The sequence below is a fragment of the Oncorhynchus mykiss genome, chromosome 7, assembly GCF_057628025.1.
Source record: "Oncorhynchus mykiss isolate SJ-2025 chromosome 7, ASM5762802v1, whole genome shotgun sequence".
NCBI lineage: Eukaryota > Metazoa > Chordata > Actinopteri > Salmoniformes > Salmonidae > Oncorhynchus > Oncorhynchus mykiss.
In genome coordinates this window covers 80019368-80042969 of record NC_143028.1, presented here as the reverse complement: position 1 = coordinate 80042969, position 23602 = coordinate 80019368, and the positions used below count along the sequence as shown (strand labels likewise).

At 45.8% G+C, this 23602-nt stretch overlaps 1 protein-coding gene across 1 annotated transcript in view; it reads left to right on the top strand.

Moving 5' to 3' along the window:
* The window catches only part of LOC110511195 (arf-GAP with coiled-coil, ANK repeat and PH domain-containing protein 3), a 164215-nt gene that overhangs the window by 48579 nt on the left and 92034 nt on the right, over positions 1-23602 (top strand). Inside the window, exons 2-3 of the mRNA XM_090242058.1 lie at positions 14965-15022; positions 22216-22335. Coding sequence (XP_090098184.1) covers positions 14965-15022; positions 22216-22335 — 178 coding nt within the window. The remainder of the gene's footprint in view (positions 1-14964; positions 15023-22215; positions 22336-23602) is intronic.

Below are 23602 nucleotides of genomic sequence, written 5' to 3'. Positions count from 1 at the left end.
AATTCCAGCTGGGGGCTACCTTCACAAAATAAATGTATGCGCTCATGACTAATCGCTTTCTCTAAAAGTGTATGCTGAAGGGCATTTATGACAACATAGCCTGGTCCTACATCTGTGCTTGTCTTGCCAGCAACGACAAGAGAGTTGTCAAGACAGCACACACAGGCCTTGGACCAGGCTAGGCAACACCAAGGTTGTGGGTGCAATTATTATCAATAGTTGTTTCGGGATAGTGGATGGCTTTTCTCTTTGGTTCTGGGAGAGAGAAGAGACTCATAACAGTTAAATAAAATGGATTATAGAATAGACACAAGAAGACCTTGTCCATCTTTGTCACAATGAAGTATAAGCCGCTTTGTCTGATCACAGTTAATTCAGTCAATCGTTTCTTCTGGGAGTCAGAATGAATCAGGGCGAGGTTAGCTGTGATCGGGGTGTTTGTGGGGCAGTGAAGGCCTCTTTGTCTGTAATGAAAGCATCACTGAGTAGACTGTGTTTTATTTGGGCTAGTTTGTGTTTTTTTTTTGGTGTGAAAAGCGGACAGTTCGGAGTAATGGCTGTTAGAGTGATTAGTGGTGTGTGTTTGGCTGACACAGCTAGGAGGACAGAGGCTTGGATTCAAGCTAGACAGTGTTTAAAGACTCTGCAGATGTCCCTCCCCCCCTCAACTCTCTTCTCTTTAGAACACACACTCTCTCTCCCTGTGACTCCCATCTCAACGCCTGAAGGGAGAGGGAGCGATGGAGCAGAGCTTCCAACTAGCCCTCTGAGCCTGCTAATTATTAATATTGATGAGGGGATGATAAGAGAGAGAGAGAGAGAGAGAGAGAGAGAGAGAGAGAGAGAGAGAGAGAGAGAGAGAGAGAGAGAGAGAGAGAGAGAGAGAGAGAGAGAGAGAGAGAGAGAGAGAGAGAGAGAGAGAGAGAGAGAGAGAGAGAGAGAGAGAGAGAGAGAGAGAGAGAGAGAGAGAGAGAGAGAGAGAGAGAGAGAGAGAGAGAGAGAGAGAGAGAGAGAGAGAGAGAGAGAGAGAGAGAGAGAGAGAGAGAGAGAGAGAGAGAGAGAGAGAGAGAGAGAGAGAGAGAGAGAGAGAGAGAGAGAGAGAGAGGTAGATAACAGATTAGAAGTGAGCTGCTCTCTGTGTGAAGATGTGTGTGTGTGTGTGTGTGTGTGTGTCTTAAGACAGTCTGTGTCTACTTAATCAACTTAATCAAACTTGCAGAGAAGATTAGCGCAGCGACGCTTAATCAATAAATCCAAATCCTTCATCTGTGATCTAATGGATACTCAGTTTAGCAAACATCCCCATCTGTGTGTATGTGTGTGTGTGTGTGTGTGTGTGTGTGTCTGGTCAGCCTTTATGTGGTCAGCCTTTATGTGGTCAGTCTATGTGTGGTCAGTCTATGTGTGGTCAGTCTATGTGTGGTCAGTCTATGTGTGGTCAGTCTTTATGTGGTCAGCCTTAGTGTGGTCAGCCTTAGTGTGGTCAGTCTATTTGTGGTCAGTCTATGTGTGGTCAGTCTATGTGTGGTCAGTTTTTATGTGGTCAGCCTTTATGTGGTCAGTCTTTATGTGGTCAGCCTTAGTGTGGTCAGCCTTAGTGTGGTCAGTCTTTATGTGGTCAGCCTTTGTGTGGTCAGCCTTTATGTGGTCTTAGCCTTAGTGTGGTCAGCCTTAGTGTGTTCAGTCTTTATGTGGTCAGCCTTTGTGTGGTCAGCCTTTATGTGGTCAGCCTTAGTGTGGTCAGTCTTTATGTGGTCAGCCTTAGTGTGGTCAGTCTTTATGTGGTCGGCCTTAGTGTGGTCAGCCTTAGTGTGGTCAGTCTTTATGTGGTCAGCCTTAGTGTGGTCAGCCTTAGTGTGGTCAGCCTTAGTGTGGTCAGCCTTAGTGTGGTCAGTCTTAGTGTGGTCAGCCTTAGTGTGGTCAGCCTTTATGTGGTCAGCCTTTGTGTGGTCAGCCTCTATGTGGCCAGCCTTAATGTGGTCAGTCTTAGTGTGGTCAGTCTTTATGTGGTCAGTCTTTATGTGGTCAGCCTTAGTGTGGTCAGCCTTAGTGTGGTCAGTCTTTATGTGGTCAGTCTTTATGTGGTCAGCCTTAGTGTGGTCAGCCTTAGTGTGGTCAGTCTTTATGTGGTCAGCCTTAGTGTGGTCAGCCTTAGTGTGGTCAGTCTTTATGTGGTCAGCCTTTGTGTGGTCAGCCTTAGTGTGGTCAGCCTTAGTGTAGTCAGTCTTTATGTGGTCAGCCTTAGTGTGGTCAGCCTTAGTGTGGTCAGTCTTTATGTGGTCAGCCTTTGTGTGGTCAGCCTTAGTGTGGTCAGCCTTAGTGTGGTCAGTCTTTATGTGGTCAGCCTTAGTGTGGTCAGCCTTAGTGTGGTCAGTTTTTATGTGGTCAGCCTTAGTGTGGTCAGCCTTTATGTGGTCAGCCTTTGTGTGGTCAGCCTTAGTGTGGTCAGCCTTTGTGTGGTCAGCCTTTGTGTGGTCAGCCTATGTGTTGAATATAAATGTATGGAGTTGGATGGTGATGAATGAATCCTCCACACAATGTGTTAATTTTCTATATTCTTTTTGATCAGGAATAATATTTGATTTGATGTGTATGAAATTGTTTGGTGAAATATACCTAAAAGGACATTAATTTACATAATAATAGCATTTCCAAATGTGATCATCATGATTTAGTGACTGCTAAGAATTCCTGTTGATGTCCTGGGATCTTGTAAAAGACAGACTAACTTTCTGTTTTGTCAGTTTAGACTCCAGGCATATATTTTCGTGTTCATCTCTTAGCAGACAGTCGTGTTCATCTCTTAGCAGACAGTCGTGTTCATCTCTTAGCAGACAGTCGTGTTCATCTCTTAGCAGACAGTCGTGTTCATCTCTTAGCAGACAGTCGTGTTCATCTCTTAGCAGACAGTCGTGTTCATCTCTTAGCAGACAGTCGTGTTCATCTCTTAGCAGACAGTCGTGTTCATCTCTTAGCAGACAGTCGTGTTCATCTCTTAGCAGACAGTCGTGTTCATCTCTTAGCAGACAGTCGTGTTCATCTCTTAGCAGACAGTCGTGTTCATCTCTTAGCAGACAGTCGTGTTCATCTCTTAGCAGACAGTCGTGTTCATCTCTTAGCAGACAGTCGTGTTCATCTCTTAGCAGACAGTCGTGTTCATCTCTTAGCAGACAGTCGTGTTCATCTCTTTGCAGACAGTCGTGTTCATCTCTTAGCAGACAGTCGTGTTCATCTCTTAGCAGACAGTCGTGTTCATCTCTTAGCAGACAGTCGTGTTCATCTCTTAGCAGACAGTCGTGTTCATCTCTTAGCAGACAGTCGTGTTCATCTCTTTGCAGACAGTCGTGTTCATCTCTTAGCAGACAGTCGTGTTCATCTCTTAGCAGACAGTCGTGTTCATCTCATAGCAGACAGTCGTGTTCATCTCTTAGCAGACAGTCGTGTTCATCTCTTAGCAGACAGTCGTGTTCATCTCTTAGCAGACAGTCGTGTTCATCTCTTAGCAGACAGTCGTGTTCATCTCTTAGCAGACAGTCGTGTTCATCTCTTAGCAGACAGTCGTGTTCATCTCTTAGCAGACAGTCGTGTTCATCTCTTAGCAGACAGTCGTGTTCATCTCTTTGCAGACAGTCGTGTTCATCTCTTAGCAGACAGTCGTGTTCATCTCTTAGCAGACAGTCGTGTTCATCTCTTAGCAGACAGTCGTGTTCATCTCTTTGCAGACAGTCGTGTTCATCTCTTAGCAGACAGTCGTGTTCATCTCTTAGCAGACAGTCGTGTTCATCTCTTTGCAGACAGTCGTGTTCATCTCTTAGCAGACAGTCGTGTTCATCTCTTAGCAGACAGTCGTGTTCATCTCTTAGCAGACAGTCGTGTTCATCTCTTAGCAGACAGTCGTGTTCATCTCTTTGCAGACAGTCGTGTTCATCTCTTAGCAGACAGTCGTGTTCTTTTGATGAATCCATTTACGTTTTGAGAAGGCCGGACACATTTTGAAAACATATTTACTGCTTTTCCAAAACCGACATTGTTCTAAAAAAGTGCTCATAAACGATTGAGAAAAAGCTCTAATATTCTGTAATTTAAAAAAAAAACGTTTATTTTTTTTATTTTTTTTTACAAATAAACAAATACAACAAACATGAACTCTCGTAGAAACAGCAACTCTTTGCTCTGTTGTTGAATCTCTCTCTAGTCGCGTATCAACTTTGCTGTGTGTTCCAGGTTTTCTTTTACACAGTCTATGGCTCGAGGACACTGTCCAATCTGATTGGCCAGCGGTAGGTCTATAGGTGCACTTGATTGGCTATCTGGGCCTGCCGGGTAGGCTGAGTTCCGCCTCCAGACACATGAAATGGTGATCTGAGCTATCTGATTGGCCAGCGGTAGGTCTATAGGTGCACTTGATTGGCTATCTGGGCCTGCCGGGTAGGCTGAGTTCCGCCTCCAGACACATGAAATGGTGATCTGAGCTATCTGATTGGCCAGCGGTAGGTCTATAGGTGCACTTGATTGGCTATCTGGGCCTGCCGGGTAGGCTGAGTTCCGCCTCCAGACACATGAAATGGTGATCTGAGCTATCTGATTGGCCAGCGGTAGGTCTATAGGTGCACTTGATTGGCTATCTGGGCCTGCCGGGTAGGCTGAGTTCCGCCTCCAGACACATGAAATGGTGATCTGAGCTATCTGATTGGCCAGCGGTAGGTCTATAGGTGCACTTGATTGGCTATCTGGGCCTGCCGGGTAGGCTGAGTTCCGCCTCCAGACACATGAAATGGTGATCTGAGCTATCTGATTGGCCAGCGGTAGGTCTATAGGTGCACTTGATTGGCTATCTGGGCCTGCCGGGTAGGCTGATTTCCACCTCCAGACACATGAAATGGTGATCTGAGCTATCTGATTGGCCAGCGGTAGGTCTATAGGTGCACTTGATTGGCTATCTGGGCCTGCCGGGTAGGCTGAGTTCCGCCTCCAGACACATGAAATGGTTTAAAATGGGATCATTTTACCTCCCGGCGCCAGAGCTGCTGAATCCAGTGAACAGAGATGGAACCACAAGGATTTATCATTGGATGTTTTTTACAGAAATGTTTGGTGATTGATTTTGGAGATCGACCAGTCGATCACAATCGACCATTTGGTGACCACTGCTGCACACACACACACGCACACACACAGACACACACACACACACACACACACACTAGAGCGTAACCTTGACATCATGACAGCTTTGTGTTAGATTATTGATTTCTCCAACCCCCTAAAATGCCTGTTCACATGAGTGCCCCAGCATATGTGTGTGTGTGTGTGTGTGTGTGTGTGTGTGTGTGTGTGTGTGTGTGTGTGTGTGTGTGTGTGCACAACCTTGAAAGGCAGTGTAGAAAGTCATGTCCTTGTTGAAGGAGGCATAACTGAGTGATTTCCCCTTAGATAAGCCAGCTGCAAAGTCAGAATTGGTTATATTGCAAAAATTCATGAAAATGTACTTTTTGATCTTAATTCAAGGTTAGGCATTAGGGTTAGGAGTGTAGTTAAGGTTAGGATTAAAGTCAGGGTTAAGGTTAGGGTTAAAATCAGGGTTAAGGTTAAGGTTAAAATCAGATTGTATGACTTTGTGGCTGTGCCAGCTAGTGACCACTCCAGAACAAGATTCATGACAAAAAAGGCTGAACTGCTCAGAGTTCGTCATGACTTGTTTTTACAAACTATGTTTGTAGGATTACCCCTTCCCTCTCTCTCTCTCTCCCTCTCTCTCCCCCACTCTCTCTCCCCTCTCTCCCTCGCTCTCCCTCTCTCTCCCTCTCTCTCCCCCACTCTCTCTCTCTCTCTCTCTCTCTCTCTCTCTCTCTCTCTCCCTCTCTCTCTCTCCCTCTCTCTCCCCCACTCTCTCCCTCCCTCTCCCTCCCTCTCTCTCTCCCTCTCTCTCCCCCACTCTCTCTCCCCTCTCCCTCGCTCTCCCTCTCTCTCTCTCTCTCCCTCTCTCTCCCCCACTATCTCTCTCTCTCTCTCTCTCTCTCTCTCCCCCCCACTCTCTCTCACTCTCTCTCTCTCTCTCTCTCCCCCCCACTCTCTCTCTCTCTCTCTCCCTCTCTCTCCCCCACTCTCTCTCTATCTCTCTCTCTCTCCCTCTCTCTCCCCCCTCTCTCTCTCTATCCCCCCCCCTCTCTCTCTCTCTTGTTATTACTGTGTTAATAGATGCTACACTACAGACAGAACAGCAGTTACTTTGTTTATGCACAGTGTTAGAGGGATCGATGTCAACCATTAACAGGAGGAGGGGGAGAGCAGAGATTGAAATGGGATGTAGTGGATAGAGAAGAGGCCTAAATCTGAACTGTGGAATTCTGGGAATGTGTTCAAGTAAAAAAAAAACAGTGACGCCTCTAGCACTGCGATGCAGTGGCTTAGACCGCTGCGCCACTCAGGAGGCCCGAGCTTCAATAGAAGGACATTGTATTTTGTGTTATTGGATGAGTCACGTTGGTTAGTCAGCTGTTTGGAAGAGAAGTAAAGAGTGTGAGCTTGGTGTTGTGATTGTGAGGTCACCATCTCCCGGGAGACAACTGATGTGTGTTCTAGAACACAGGTGTGAAGTTCTCTCTCGCCACGGAAACAAACTGTGGGTGTTCTGACCATAAACTCATGGGTGAACTGACTGGTAAACTCATGGGTGAACTTTGACTGGTAAACTCATGGGTGAACTTTGACTGGTAAACTCATGGGTACACTTTGACTGGTAAACTCATGGGTGAACTTTGACTGGTAAACTCATGGGTGAACTTTGACTGGTAAACTCATGGGTGAACTTTGACTGGTAAACTCATGGGTACACTTTGACTGGTAAACTCATGGGTGAACTTTGACTGGTAAACTCATGGGTGAACTTTGACTGGTAAACTCATGGGTGAACTTTGACTGGTAAAATCATGGGTGAACTTTGACTGGTAAACTCATGGGTGAACTTTGACTGGTAAACTCATGGGTGAACTTTGACTGGTAAACTCATGGGTGAACTTTGACTGGTAAACTCATGGGTGAACCTTGACTGGTAAACTCATGGTTACATTTTGACTGGTAAACTCATGGTTACATTTTGACTGGTAAACTCATGGGTGAACCTTGACTGGTAAACTCATGGTTACATTTTGACTGGTAAACTCATGGTTACATTTTGACTGGTAAACTCATGGGTGAACTTTGACTGGTAAACTCATGGGTGAACTTTGACTGGTAAACTCATGGGTGAACTTTGACTGGTAAACTCATGGGTGAACTTTGACTGGTAAACTCATGGGTGAACCTTGACTGGTAAACTCATGGGTAAACCTTGACTGGTAAACTCATAGGTAAACCTTGACTGGTAAACTCATGGTTACATTTTGACTGGTAAACTCATGGGTAAACTTTGACTAGGAATGGCTGCCTGGTATTGTGATGCAATAATTACCATGGTAATGCAGAATGTTCTATCAACTGATGCTGGATTACCATGGTAATGTAGAATGTTCTATCAACTGATGCTGGATTGCCATGGTAATGTAGAATGTTCTATCAACTGATGCTGGATTGCCATGGTAATGTAGAATGTTTTATCAACTGATGCTGGATTATCATGGTAATGTAGAATGTCCTATCAACTGATGCTGGATTACCATGGTAATGTAGAATGTCCTATCAACTGATGCTGGATTAACATGGTAATGTAGAATGTCCTATCAACTGATGCTGGATTACCATGGTAATGTAGAATGTTCTATCAACTGATGCTGGATTACCATGGTAATGTAGAATGTTCTATCAACTGATGCTGGATTACCATGGTAATGTAGAATGTTCTATCAACTGATGCTGGATTACCATGGTAATGTAGAATGTCCTATCAACTGATGCTGGATTACCATGGCAATGTAGAATGTTCTATCAACTGATGCTGGATTGCCATGGTAATGTAGAATGTCCTATCAACTGATGCTGGATTACCATGGTAATGTAGAATGTTCTATCAACTGATGCTGGATTACCATGGTAATGTAGAATGTTCTATCAACTGATGCTGGATTACCATGGTAATGTAGAATGTTCTATCAACTGATGCTGGATTACCATGGTAATGTAGAATGTTCTATCAACTGATGCTGGATTGCCATGGTAATGTAGAATGTTCTATCAACTGATGCTGGATTGCCATGGTAATGTAGAATGTTCTATCAACTGATGCTGGATTACCATGGTAATGTAGAATGTTCTATCAACTGATGCTGGATTGCCATGGTAATGTAGAATGTTCATTCAATATATACTAAGGGATGTGGCTCATGCAATGGAATGTATTATTTGTAATGTCAGTTGAGATGACACAACAAATCACAGCACAGATTGAAGGGTACACTTCCTGCTTTTACTTCCTAGCATGGGTACGCTCAAAATTGCTGCCAGTCCACCCATTATGCCAGCATTAACTTGAATGGAGATGATCTTTCTATTCATTCTTATTTCTATGGTTCCCAAAGTCCTAAATCATCTCAGGATTCTCTCTCCCTCCCTCCCGTGACGTCTGTCTCATTCACCCCAGTTTACTCCTCTAATCTCTACCCCAACCAGTGTCCTTCATATCTACCCCCACCAGTGTCCTTCATATCTACCCCCACCAGTGTCCTTCATATCTACCCCAACCAGTGTCCTTCATCTCTACCCCAACCAGTGTCCTTCATATCTACCCCCACCAGTGTCCTTCATATCTACCCCAACCAGTGTCCTTCATATCTACCCCAACCAGTGTCCTTCATATCTACCCCCACCAGTGTCCTTCATATCTACCCCCACCAGTTTTCTACTGTTCATCTCTACCCCCACCAGTTTTCTACTGTTCATCTCTACCCCCACCAGTGGTTTTCATCTCTACCCCCACCAGTTTTCTACTGTTCATCTCTACCCCCACCAGTGGTCTTCATCTCTACCCCCACCAGTGTCCTTCATATCTACCCCCACCAGTGTCCTTCATATCTACCCCAACCAGTGTCCTTCATATCTACCCCTACCAGTTTTCTACATGTCTACCCCACCAGTTTTCTACTGTTCATCTCTACCCCCACCAGTTTTCTACTGTTCATCTCTACCCCCACCAGTGGTCTTCATCTCTACCCCCACCAGTTTTCTACTGTTCATCTCTACCCCCACCAGTGGTCTTCATCTCTACCCCCACCAGTTTTCTACTGTTCATCTCTACCCCACCAGTTTTCTACTGTTCATCTCTACCTCCTCCAGTTTTCTACTGTTCATCTCTACCCCCACCAGTAGTTTTCATCTCTACCCCCACCAGTTTTCCACTGTTTATCTCTACCCCCACCAGTGGTCTTCATCTCTACCCCCACCAGTGTCCTTCATATCTACCCCCACCAGTGTCCTTCATCTCTACCCCCACCAGTGTACTTCATATCTACCCCCACCAGTGTCCTTCATCTCTACCCCCACCAGTGTCCTTCATCTCTACCCCCACCAGTGTCCTTCATATCTACCCCCACCAGTGTCCTTCATATCTACCCCCACCAGTGTCCTTCATCTCTACCCCCACCAGTGTCCTTCATATCTACCCCCACCAGTGTCCTTCATCTCTACCCCCACCAGTGTCCTTCATATCTACCCCCACCAGTGTCCTTCATATCTACCCCCACCAGTGTCCTTCATATCTACCCCCATCTCTACTCTACCGCTGTAGTTTCAGCCACATGACTCTAGGCTATATACTGTACTGTACATGGACAGTTGTGTTTCATCTTTCATTACCTGAAGTTGGCCATACATTACCTGTAGCTGACCATACATTACCTGAAGCTGGCCATACATTACCTGTAGCTGGCCATACATTACCTGTAGCTGGCCATACATTACCTGTAGCTGACCATACATTACCTGTAGCTGGCCATACATTACCTGTAGCTGGCCATACATTACCTGTAGCTGGCCATACATTACCTGTAGCTGGCCATACATTACCTGTGGCTGACCATACATTACTGACCATACATTACCTGTAGCTGGCCATACATTACCTGTAGCTGGCCATACATTACCTGTAGCTGGCCATACATTACAGGCCATACATTACCTGTAGCTGGCCATACATGACCTGTAGCTGGCCATACATTACCTGTAGCTGGCCATACATTACCTGTAGTTGACCATACATTACCTGTAGCTGACCATACATTACCTGTAGCTGACCATACATTACCTGTAGTTGGTCATACATTACTGGCCATACATTACCTGTAGCTGGCCATACATTACCTGTAGCTGGCCATACATTACCTGTAGCTGGCCATACATTACCTGTAGCTGTGTGTGTATTAGGTTGTAGATGGTGAATGCCCAGCTGCCCCCTGACTGCCTTCTCTCCCCCTTGGGGTTTACTATTCCATTAGACCCAAATATAAACACACACACGAAGTGGTCAGTTGTCATGGTAACCTCCTATATGTGGGCCGTGGAGGGGGTCCCTCAGGCCTCAGCATGCTTCTCTAAGTGGCTTCACACACACACACACACACACAAACAGAACAAATTCAGTCAGTGTGACCTACAGACAGCCAGGGGGCATAAGGCCATTAGACCGACCTATCACGTTAGCCATCCCTCCCCAGGGGGTGGGACCATGCACATCCACGGTCCCATCAGCCCAGCCAGACAATTCATTAACTTGATCTCCACTGTAAAAAAGCATCGACACATTATTTCCTGTTGCTTCTAGCCTAACGGTTGTTTTTTCAACGGGGGGGGGGGGGGGGGGTGTAGGTTTGTACAAATGTTGCCATCTTTGCAAAACTGTCTAAATATTGAAATTTGATCTCCACTGTCCTATTGATAGTTAACGTGTCGGGACGAGACGGACATCTTTTCTCAGCCAGTCGAAATATTGAATCAGCATAACTTCTATGGCTCTAATCAAAGAAATGGCAGTATCATTATTATGATACTGATATTATCAGTATTATGTCTGTATCAGTGGAATAACCGGTCAAACGACATGTAATGCAGCTACTTTTGCTGTTATTCTATCTGCACGGTTTGACGTAACTGTGTTAGCCGTAGTTGGATAACTAGCATGCAACAAACGACTGGGTCACGTCTATAGATATAGAACAAAAAGACTGGGTCACGTCTATAGATATAGAACAAAAAGACTGGGTCACGTCTATAGATATAGAACAAAAAGACTGGGTCACGTCTATAGATATAGAACAAAAAGACTGGGTCACGTCTATAGATATAGAACAGAAAGACTGGGTCACGTCTATAGATATAGAACAAAAAGACTTCCCGACTGGGTCACGTCTATAGATATAGAACAAAAAGACTGGGTCACGATGGGAAAAGGATTTGGGGAAGGAACTTGGGGAAGACGCCTGGGAATCTGTGCTGCACAGGGTGCACTCGTCCTCTTTTAGCACTAGACACAGCCTCATTCAATTCAAGGTGGTTCACCGTATCCACTGGTCGGGGGCCAAACTTGGAAGAATATTCTCTGATTTTGATCCTACCTGTGTCAGATGTAAGGTGGAACCAACCACACTGTTGCATATGTTTTGGGGCTGTCATAAACTGTCAGGTTTCTGGGAATTAATATTTAAATGTTTCTCTGATATATATGACACTGTTATAGATCCGTCTCCCCTTACAGCCCTTTTTGGAGTACTGCCCATGGGTACCCCCCCCTATCAAGAATCCAGTCGGACACTGTTGCTTATACAACTCTTTTAGCTAGACGGCTAATACTACAGAACTGGAAGATGGCAGCTCCCCCATCTTATAAATATTGGGCGAGGGATGTGTTGTGCTCTCTGAAACTAGAAAAAATGAAATTCAATTCACGTGGGAACCCCAAACTGTTTGATGAGGCTTGGGCTCCATTCCGGTCTTATTTTAAACAGTCCATCCTCTGATGGCATTCCAATTAATACTAAAATAAGTCTGTGACTTAAGGGTTGGAGGAGTTTCTCTCTGTGTTTTTGCTGGGGGGGGCATTAAGATCCATGTGCTTATTGATTGTGGTCCGCAGATGCCTTGTTCATCTTGCCCGGGCAGAGACTGAAGTGTGAGCTTGTTTTTCCCAGTTATTTTTACATTTTGTTCACGCCTACATGAATAATCATTTAATTTTTTTTATTTTAAAGCATTGTAAACTTTTTTTTTGTCCAGTGGATGGTCGGTCTGTGGCCGTGACCCTCTGTGAGTGGTTGCATTTCTCCACCCTTATCCCTTGACTGTTTACAGGAACAATGGTGAGGTGTTTGCTCTGTCCCTGTATATTGCTTTGTCTTGTCTGTGTGTGTGTATGTTCAAAACTTTAAAAACAAACGACTGGGTCACGTCTATAGATATAGAACAAAAAGACTGGGTCACGTCTATAGATATAGAACAAAAAGACTTCCCGACTGGGTCACGTCTATAGATATAGAACAGAAAGACTGGGTCACGTCTATAGATATAGAACAAAAAGACTTCCCGACTGGGTCACGTCTATAGATATAGAACAAAACGACTTCCCGACTGGGTCACGTCTATAGATATAGAACAAAAAGACTTCCCGACTGGGTCATGTCTATAGATATAGAACAGAAAGACTTCCCGACTGGGTCACGTCTATAGATGTAGAACAGAAAGACTGGGTCACGTCTATAGATATAGAACAAAAAGACTTCCCGACTGGGTCACGTCTATAGATATAGAACAGAAAGACTGGGTCACGTCTATAGATATAGAACAAAAAGACTTCCCGACTGGGTCACGTCTATAGATATAGAACAAAAAGACTTCCCGACTGGGTCACGTCTATAGATATAGAACAGAAAGACTGGGTCACGTCTATAGATATAGAACAAAAAGACTTCCCGACTGGGTCACGTCTATAGATATAGAACAGAAAGACTGGGTCACGTCTATAGATATAGAACAAAAAGACTTCCCGACTGGGTCACGTCTATAGATATAGAACAGAAAGACTGGGTCACGTCTATAGATATAGAACAAAAAGACTTCCCGACTGGGTCACGTCTATAGATATAGAACAGAAAGACTGGGTCACGTCTATAGATATAGAACAAAAAGACTTCCCGACTGGGTCACGTCTATAGATATAGAACAGAAAGACTGGGTCACGTCTATAGATATAGAACAAAAAGACTGGGTCACGTCTATAGATATAGAACAAAAAGACTGGGTCACGTCTATAGATATAGAACAAAAAGACTGGGTCACGTCTATAGATATAGAACAAAAAGACTGGGTCACGTCTATAGATATAGAACAAAAAGACTGGGTCACGTCTATAGATATAGAACAAAAAGACCTCTATGGTAACCTAACTGATTGTCACGAACGTTGGTTGAATAAATGGACCAAGGTGCAGCGTGCGTAGAGTTACACATGTTTTAATAAATGAAACTCACCAAAAACAATACCGAACAAACGAAACGTGAAGTAAATGCAGTGTTCACAGGCACTACGCAAAAAACAAGATCCTGTCTTAAGATTTCCAAAGATTTCTGTGTTACCAACTTCCCGATTTGCGTTAGTTGTGCAGTTGGCTAGCTCCTCAGCAGTGTTCTGCCGAGAGAGAACGTTTTCTCTGCCGGGCAACATCGTGCTCATTGTTATGGATGTATCCAAAACAACAACAACAACAACAACGACAACAAACTGCAAATGTAGCTACTTTGCTGAAATGATTGCTGCACTGTTTGACCTGACTGTGTTAGCCGTACTTGGCTAGCTAGCTAGTAAGCGTTGCGGTAAAAGCGTTGCCATGCCAACATTTAGAACAAAAAACTCTCAGCCGGCTTGGCTAGCAACCATAATAGATGTGTCGGGACTAGGCCTATATTTTCATTGAGGGATGAAAATAATGGGGTTTTTTTTGTATTTAATTGGTAACCCGGTGTAGAAAATTTGAGGTTGTTGCATAGCACCTTTATTTAGTTTTAGACTGTTCTGATCTACGGTACCCCGCCTCGTACCGGTGACCGCAGCACAACCATTCTAAACTAGTCATTTAGCACGTCCTCTCATGTACAATTGCTTTATTCAGTGTTTAACTGTGCAATAGTGTGTAGTGATGTGAGCATATATGGCTCGCCTAGTATGGCTGACCCCTGACTCCGTGTGAGTCATGTCAGTCAGGCTATTGCGTGCCTGCTTGGACAGTAAACTCTTCCATATTGATTGTTGATTATGACATGCTATACTGTGAATAGACTGCATTGATTCTACTAATCCTCATTAGATATGTGACACAGGGATCTGAGTGTCGATCTGGAATCTGGCTTTTCCTTTGTGCTACTCCCCATCTCGTCTCCTCTCCTCTCCTCTCGTCTCCTCTCCTCTCCTCTTCTCTCCACTCCTCTTCTCTCCACTCCTCTCCTCTTCTCTCCACTCCTCCTCATCTCTCCTCTCCATCTCTCCTCTCCATCTCTCCTCTCCATCACTCCTCTCCATCTCTCCTCTCCATCTCTCCACTCCTCCTCATCTCTCCTCTCCATCTCTCCACTCCTCTTCTCTCCTCTCCATCTCTCCTCTCCATCACTCCTCTCCATCTCTCCTCTCCATCTCTCCTCTCCATCTCTCCTCTCCTCTCCATCTCTCCGCTCCATCACTCCTCTCCATCTCTCCACTCCTCTTCTCTCCTCTCCATCTCTCCTCTCCATCACTCCTCTCCATCTCTCCTCTCCATCACTCCTCTCCATCTCTCCTCTCCATCTCTCCTCTCCATCTCTCCTCTCCTCTCCATCTCTCCTCTCCATCTCTCCTCTCCATCTCTCCATCTCTCCTCTCCATCTCTCCATCTCTCCTCTCCATCTCTTCTCTCCATCTCCATCTCTCCTCTCCATCTCTCCTCTCCTCTCCATCTCTTCCCTGATCATAGATCTGTATGATGCTGACCTGTCTGTTCATCTTGTGTTTCTGCAGGGCTGGCATCAATGAGGTGGAGACGGATGTGGTGGAGATCGAAGCTAAACTAGATAAGGTACTGGAATAACGTCTCTGTCTCTGTCCCTGTCCCTGAACCTGTCTCTGTCCCTGACCCTGACCCTGTCCCTGACCCTGACCCTGTCTCTGTCCCTGTCCCTGTCCCTGACAATGTCTCTGTCCCTGACCCTGACCATGTATCTGTCCCTGACCCTGTCCCTGACCCTGTCCCTGTCCCAGTCACTGTCCCTGTCCCTGATCATGTCTCTGTCTCTGTCCCTGACCCTGTCTCTGTCCCTGTCTCTGTCCCTGTCCCTGTCTCTGTCCCTGACCATGTCTCTGTCCCTGACCCTGACCATGTATCTGTCCCTGACCCTGTCTCTGTCCCTGACCCTGTCTCTGTCCCTGTCCCTGTCTCTGTCCCTGACCCTGTCTCTGTCCCTGACCCTGTCCCTGTCTCTGTCCCTGACCCTGACCCTGTCTCTGTCCCTGTCCCTGTCCCTGACCCTGTCCCTGTCTCTGTCCCTGTCACTGTCCCTGACCATGTCTCTGTCCCTGTCTCTGTCCCTGTCTTTGTCCCTGTCCCTGACCCTGTCTCTGTCCCTGACCATGTCCCTGACCCTGTCCCTGTCTCTGTCCCTGACCATGTCTCGGTCACTGTCCATGTCCCTGACCCTGTCTCTGTCCCTGACCATGTCTCTGACCCTGACCCTGTCTCTGTCCCTGACCCTGTCTCTGTCCCTGACCCTGTCTCTGTCCCTGACCCTGTCCATGTCCCTGACTCTGTCTCTGTCTCTGTCCCTGACCATGTCTCGGTCCCTGTCTCTGTCCCTGACCATGTCCCTGACCCTGTCCCTGTCTCTGTCCCTGACCATGTCTCTGTCCCTGACCATGTCTCTGTCCCTGACCATGTCTCTGTCCCTGACCATGTCTCGGTCTCTGTCTCTGTCCCTGACCATGTCTCGGTCCCTGACCATGTCTCGGTCCCTGACCCTGTCTCTGACCATGTCTCGGTCCCTGACCCTGTCCCTGACCATGTCTCGGTCCCTGACCCTGTCTCTGACCATGTCTCGGTCCCTGTCCATGTCCCTGACCATGTCTCTGTCCCTGACCCTGACCCTGTCTCTGTCCCTGACCATGTCTCTGTCCCTGACCATGTCTCTGTCCCTGACCATGTCTCTGTCCCTGACCATGTCTCGGTCCCTGTCTCTGTCCCTGACCATGTCTCGGTCCCTGACCCTGTCTCTGACCATGTCTCGGTCCCTGACCCTGTCTCTGACCATGTCTCGGTCCCTGTCCATGTCCCTGACCATGTCTCTGTCCCTGACCATGTCTCGGTCCCTGACCCTGTCTCTGACCATGTCTCGGTCCCTGTCCATGTCCCTGACCATGTCTCGGTCCCTGTCCATGTCCCTGACCATGTCTCTGTCCCTGACCATGTCTCTGTCCCTGTCCCTGTCTCGGTCCCTGACCATGTCTCGGTCCCTGACCATGTCTCGGTCCCTGACCATGTCTCTGTCCCTGTCCCTGTCTCGGTCCCTGACCATGTCTCGGTCCCTGACCATGTCTCTGTCCCTGACCATGTCTCTGTCCCTGACCATGTCTCTGTCCCTGTCCCTGTCTCTGTCCCTGACCATGTCTCTGTCCCTGACCATGTCTCGGTCCCTGACCATGTCTCTGTCCCTGACCATGTCTCTGTCCCTGTCCCTGTCTCTGTCCCTGTCCCTGTCTCTGTCACTGACCATGTCTCTGTCCCTGACCATGTCTCGGTCCCTGACCATGTCTCGGTCCCTGACCATGTCTCTGTCCCTGACCATGTCTCTGTCCCTGACCATGTCTCTGACCATGTCTCGGTCCCTGTCCATGTCTCTGTCCCTGACCATGTCTTGGTCCCTGACCCTGTCTCTGACCATGTCTCGGTCCCTGTCCATGTCTCGGTCCCTGTCCATGTCCCTGACCATGTCTCTGTCCCTGACCATGTCTCTGTCCCTGACCATGTCTCTGTCCCTGTCCCTGTCTCTGTCCCTGACCATGTCTCGGTCCCTGACCATGTCTCTGTCCCTGACCATGTCTCTGTCCCTGACCATGTCTCGGTCCCTGTCTCTGTCCCTGACCATGTCTCGGTCCCTGTCTCTGTCCCTGACCATGTCTCGGTCCCTGACCATGTCTCGGTCCCTGACCATGTCTCGGTCCCTGTCCATGTCCCTGACCCTGTCTCTGACTATGTCTCGGTCCCTGTCCATGTCTCGGTCCCTGTCCATGTCCCTGACCATGTCTCTGTCCCTGACCATGTCTCGGTCCCTGACCATGTCTCGGTCCCTGACCATGTCCCTGACCATGTCTCTGTCCCTGACCATGTCTCTGTCTCTGACCATGTCTCTGACCCTGACCCTGTCTCTGTCCCTGACCATGTCTCTGTCCCTGACCCTGTCCATGTCCCTGACCCTGTCCACTCGCAAAGGTTACAAATGAATAAAGACATTACAAATGTCATATTAGGTACAGTGCCTTGCGAAAGTATTCGGCCCCCTTGAACTTTGCGACCTTTTGCCACATTTCAGGCTTCAAACATAAAGATATAAAACTGTATTTTTTTGTGAAGAATCAACAACAAGTGGGACACAATCATGAAGTGGAACGACATTTATTGGATATTTCAAACTTTTTTAACAAATCAAAAACTGAAAAATTGGGCGTGCAAAATTATTCAGCCCCCTTAAGTTAATACTTTGTAGCGCCACCTTTTGCTGCGATTACAGCTGTAAGTCGCTTGGGGTATGTCTCTATCAGTTTTGCACATCGAGAGACTGAAATGTTTTCCCATTCCTCCTTGCAAAACAGCTCGAGCTCAGTGAGGTTGGATGGAGAGCATTTGTGAACAGCAGTTTTCAGTTCTTTCCACAGATTCTCGATTGGATTCAGGTCTGGACTTTGGCTTGGCCATTCTAACACCTGGATATGTTTATTTTTGAACCATTCCATTGTAGATTTTGCTTTATGTTTTGGATCATTGTCTTGTTGGAAGACAAATCTCCGTCCCAGTCTCAGGTCTTTCGCAGACTCCCATCAGGTTTTCTTCCAGAATGGTCCTGTATTTGGCTCCATCCATCTTCCCATTAATTTTAACCATCTTCCCTGTCCCTGCTGAAGAAAAGCAGGCCCAAACCATGATGCTGCCACAACCATGTTTGACAGTGGGGATGGTGTGTTCAGGGTGATGAGCTGTGTTGCTTTTACGACAAACATAACGTTTTGCATTGTTGCCAAAAAGTTCAATTTTGGTTTCATCTGACCAGAGCACCTTCTTCCACATGTTTGGTGTGTCTCCCAGGTGGCTTGTGGCAAACTTTAAACGACACTTTTTATGGATATCTTTAAGAAATGGCTTTCTTCTTGCCACTCTTCCATAAAGGCCAGATTTGTGCAATATACGACTGATTGTTGTCCTATGGACAGAGTCTCCCACCTCAGCTGTAGATCTCTGCAGTTCATCCAGAGTGATCATGGGCCTCTTGGCTGCATCTCTGATCAGTCTTCTCCTTGTATGAGCTGAAAGTTTAGAGGGACGGCCAGGTCTTGGTAGATTTGCAGTGGTCTGATACTCCTTCCATTTCAATATTATCGCTTGCACAGTGCTCCTTGGGATGTTTAAAGCTTGGGAAATCTTTTTGTATCCAAATCCGGCTTTAAACTTCTTCACAACAGTATTTCGGACCTGCCTGGTGTGTTCCTTGTTCTTCATGATGCTCTCTGCGCTTCTAACGGACCTCTGAGACTATCACAGTGCAGGTGCATTTATACGGAGACTTGATTACACACAGGTGGATTGTATTTATCATCATTAGTCATTTAGGTCAACATTGGATCATTCAGAGATCCTCACTGAACTTCTGGAGAGAGTTTGCTGCACTGAAAGTAAAGGGGCTGAATAATTTTGCACGCCCAATTTTTCAGTTTTTGATTTGTTAAAAAAGTTTGAAATATCCAATAAATGTCGTTCCACTTCATGATTGTGTCCCACTTGTTGTTGATTCTTCACAAAAAAATACAGTTTTATATCTTTATGTTTGAAGCCTGAAATGTGGCAAAAGGTCGCAAAGTTCAAGGAGGCCGAATATTTCCCCCAGTAGATATGGGAGTTTATCAATATTGGGTTTGTTTTTGAATTCTTTGTGGATCTGTGTAAATTGAGGGAAATATGTGTCTCTAATATGGTCATACATTTGGCAGGAGGTTAGGAAGTGCAGCTCAGTATCCACCTCATCGGCCTGATTCTGCTCTGCATGTATTATTTGGTGTTTTACGTTGTACGCTGAGGATATTTATCCAGGATTCTGCATGCAGAGTCTCAATTTGGTTGGTGAGCGGACCCCAGGACCTCACAACCATAAAGGGCAATGGGTTCTATGACGGATTCTGTCTCTGTCTCGGTCCCTGACCCTGTCCCTGACCCTGTCCCTGACCATGTCTCGGTCTTGTTTCTTTTTTACTTCAGTTTATTTTAGTAAATATTTTCTTAACACTTATTTTTCTTAAAACTGCATTGTTGGTTAAGGGCTTTGTAAGTAATTTCACTGTAAGGTCTACTACACCTGTTGTATTAGGAGCATGTGACAAGGTTCTACACCTGTTGTATTAGGAGCATGTGACAAGGTTCTACACCTGTTGTACTAGGAGCATGTGACAAGGTTCTACACCTGTTGTACTAGGAGCATGTGACAAGGTTCTACACCTGTTGTACTAGGAGCATGTGACAAGGTTCTACACCTGTTGTACTAGGAGCATGTGACAAGGTTCTACACCTGTTGTATTAGGAGCATGTGACAAGGTTCTACACCTGTTGTATTAGGAGCATGTGACAAGGTTCTACACCTGTTGTATTAGGAGCATGTGACAAGGTTCTACACCTGTTGTATTAGGAGCATGTGACATGGTTCTACGCCTGTTGTATTAGGAGCATGTGACAAGGTTCTACACCTGTTGTATTAGGAGCATGTGACAAGGTTCTACACCTGTTGTATTAGGAGCATGTGACAAGGTTCTACACCTGTTGTATTAGGAGCATGTGACAAGGTTCTACACCTGTTGTATTAGGAGCATGTGACAAGGTTCTACACCTGTTGTATTAGGAGCATGTGACAAGGTTCTACACCTGTTGTATTAGGAGCATGTGACAAGGTTCTACACCTGTTGTATTAGGAGCATGTGACAAGGTTCTACACCTGTTGTATTAGGAGCATGTGACAAGGTTCTACACCTGTTGTATTAGGAGCATGTGACAAGGTTCTACACCTGTTGTATTAGGAGCATGTGACAAGGTTCTACACCTGTTGTATTAGGAGCATGTGACAAGGTTCTACACCTGTTGTATTAGGAGCATGTGACAAGGTTCTACACCTGTTGTATTAGGAGCATGTGACAAGGTTCTACACCTGTTGTATTAGGAGCATGTGACAAATATCATTTGATTTGATTTACTATAGACCCATTTCCACTCTTACACTTTTTAAAATTTTACACACTCAACTGTACAGAGTGTAATCATGGACCATTTGATGTATAGGATTCTGTCTCTCTCTGTCTCTCTCTGTCTCTCTGTCTTTCTCTCTCTCTCTGTCTCTCTCTGTCTCTCTGTCTTTCTCGCTCTCTCTCTCTCTCTCTCTGTTTCTCTGTTTCTCTGTCTCTCTCTCTCTGTCTCCCTGTTTCTCTCTGTCTCCCTGTTTCTCTCTGTTCCTGTCTCTCTCTCTGTTTCTCTCTCTCTCTCTCTCTCTCTCTCTCTACACCTCTCTTTCTCTATCCTCTCTGTCTTTCTATCCTCTCTGTCTCTCTCTCCGTCCATCCGTCCGTCCGTCCGTCCGTCTCTCTCTCTCTGTTTATCTGTCTCTCTCTCTCTCTCTCTCTCTCTCTCTCTGTTTCTCTCTCTCTCTCTCTCTACACCTCTCTTTCTCTATCATCTCTGTCTTTCTATCCTCTCTGTCTCTCTCTCCGTCCATCCGTCCGTCCGTCCGTCTCTCTCTCTCTCTCTCTAACATCTAAGTTATTACTGACAGTTACTGGATGAAGGCATACAGCTGAAGCTATCGCTGTATGAAGAAGGTCAAACCACCCTCAAGGTGATTTAGATAGGGAAAGCATCGAACAGCTCGTTGTGCTACTAGGATATAGAATGTAAACACACACAAGCACGCAGTGTCTGAGTGTCCCTCAGACACTCAACACACCAGCCCCCATTGAATGAACACCGCCCTAATGAACCCCAACCCTAGTTTTTTTTTATGTAACTTTTATTTAACCAGGCAAGTTAGTTAAGAACAAATTCTTATTTTCAATGACGGCCTAGGAACAGTGGGTTAACTGCCTGTTCAGGGGCAGAACGACAGATTTTTCCCTTGTCAGCTCGGGGGAGCCGGTCTTGCAACTTTTCAGTTAGTGGTCCAACACTCTTAACCACGAGGCTACACTGCCGCCATCCTGTTTCATCATGATTCACAGAGAGAGAGAGAGAGAGAGAGAGAGAGAGAGAGAGAGAGAGAGAGAAGTTATTTATGGACACATCATTTCCGGGTCATGAATCTGCACTGCAATCCTTAATTCAGATGACTAGACCTGGAAAGACCTCTCTCCCAAATGTCGCCCTTATTCCCCTATATCAGTGGTTCTCAATCCTGGTCCCGGGGACCCAAAGAGGTGCACATTTTGGGGGGGGGGGGTTGCCCCAGGACTACACAGCTTTGAGTTTGATTTGAATCAGGTGTGTAGTACTAGGGCAAAAACGTAAATATCCTTTGGGTCCCCGGGACCAGATTTAAGAACCAGTGGCAGTGCATTGAAAGTAAAGGGAGCGTTTATTTATTCAGTGCGAACAGTGATCAGAGTTTACCCACCTACAGGACCAGTCAACAGTTTGGGCACACCTACTCATTCAGTTTTAAACAAATATATTTGTACTATTTTCTACATTGTAGAATAAATAGTGAAGACATCAAAACTATGAAATAACACATATGGAATCATGTAGAAACTAGAAAAAAAAGTGTTAAACAAATCAGAATAAATTTGAGATTTGAGAGTCTTCAAAGTAGCCACCCTTTGCCTTGATGACAGCTTTGTACACAACATATTTACAACACAACACATTGACACTGGGTTTGAGCTACCGTACCTGAATACCCTCTCAATACTTTTAAATGGCCTACTCAAACTGAATAACCCAAACCTATATTTCTCTCTCTCTCTCTCTCCTTCTCCTAGCTGGTGAAGTTATGTAGCGGTATGATCGAGGCGGGCAGGGCGTACGTAAGTGCCAACAAACTGTTTGTCAACGGCATCAAAGACTTGTCTCAGCAGTGCAAGAAGGAAGAAATTATCTCTGTAAGTACCCTGCTACTACACAAATATTACAGCCACATGACGTCACAACACAATCAGAATGATTTCACGCCGGGAAGATTTTAAAAATATATATATATACATGTCAACAGATGGTATGATAGATCAGTGGTTCCCAAACTGTGGGGCGCGCCCCCTTAGGGGAGGTGCAAGGGGTCGGCAGAAGGGATCGCGGGGGTCTTAATTTACTGTTGCTAGTTGTAATAGTAGAATGTACAAGGTGCGATTTCTAAATTGGCATCATCAGTTCCTCTTGTCATTAGAGAGATATTTAATAACTTGTCAGAAATCTCCAGATCAAATAGCCCATGTCAGCTAACGGTTTTTAGCTAGGTTTCTCTGCCCAAAGATTTTGTTGTAATGTTTAAGTCGCTCAAATATCACATGGATACACATTAGACAAAATGTATAGAATTGCACATTTAAATTAGCTTTAAAACGGCATAATGTTCTCTGTACCTCATGACAAAATGTGTAGAATTGCAGGAAATAATCTTTAAACCTACAAAATGTAGTAAATTCAATTGATTGGACAGGATTTGGAAAGGCACACACCTGTCTATATAAGGTCCCACAGTTGACAGTGCATGTCAGAGCAAAAACCAAGGCTGGAGGTTTAAAGAATTGTCCGTAGAGCTCTGAGACAGGATTGTGTCGAGGCACAGATCTGGGAAGGGTACCAAAACATTTCTGCAGCATTGAAGGTTCGCAAGAACACAGTGTCCTCCATCATTCTTAAATGGAAGAAGTTTAGAACCAGCAAGACTCTTTCTAGAGCTGGCCGCCCGGCCAAACTGAGCAATCAGGCTCGAGAGTTTCTCTGTGGAGATCGGAGAACCTTCCAGAAGTACAACCATCTCTGCAGCACTCCACCAATCAGGTCTTTATGGTAGAGTGGCCAGACGGAAGCCACTCCTCAGTAAAAGGCACATGACCGCCCATTGGGGTTTGCCAAAAGGCACGTAAAGGACTCTCAGACCATGAGAAACAAGATTCTCTGGTCTGATGAAACCAATATTGAAGTTAGAGGGGAGTTAGAGGGGAGTTGGAGTGGTTGTAGAGTGGAGTTAGAGTGGAGGTAGAGTGGAGGTAGAGTGGAGTTAGAGGAGTGGAGTTAGAGTGGAGGTGGAGGTGGAGGTAGAGTGGAGGTAGAGTGGAGTTAGAGTGGAGGTAGAGTTAGAGTGGAGGTAGAGTAGAGTTAGAGTGGAGGTAGAGTTAGAGTGGAGGTAGAGTAGAGTTAGAGTGGAGG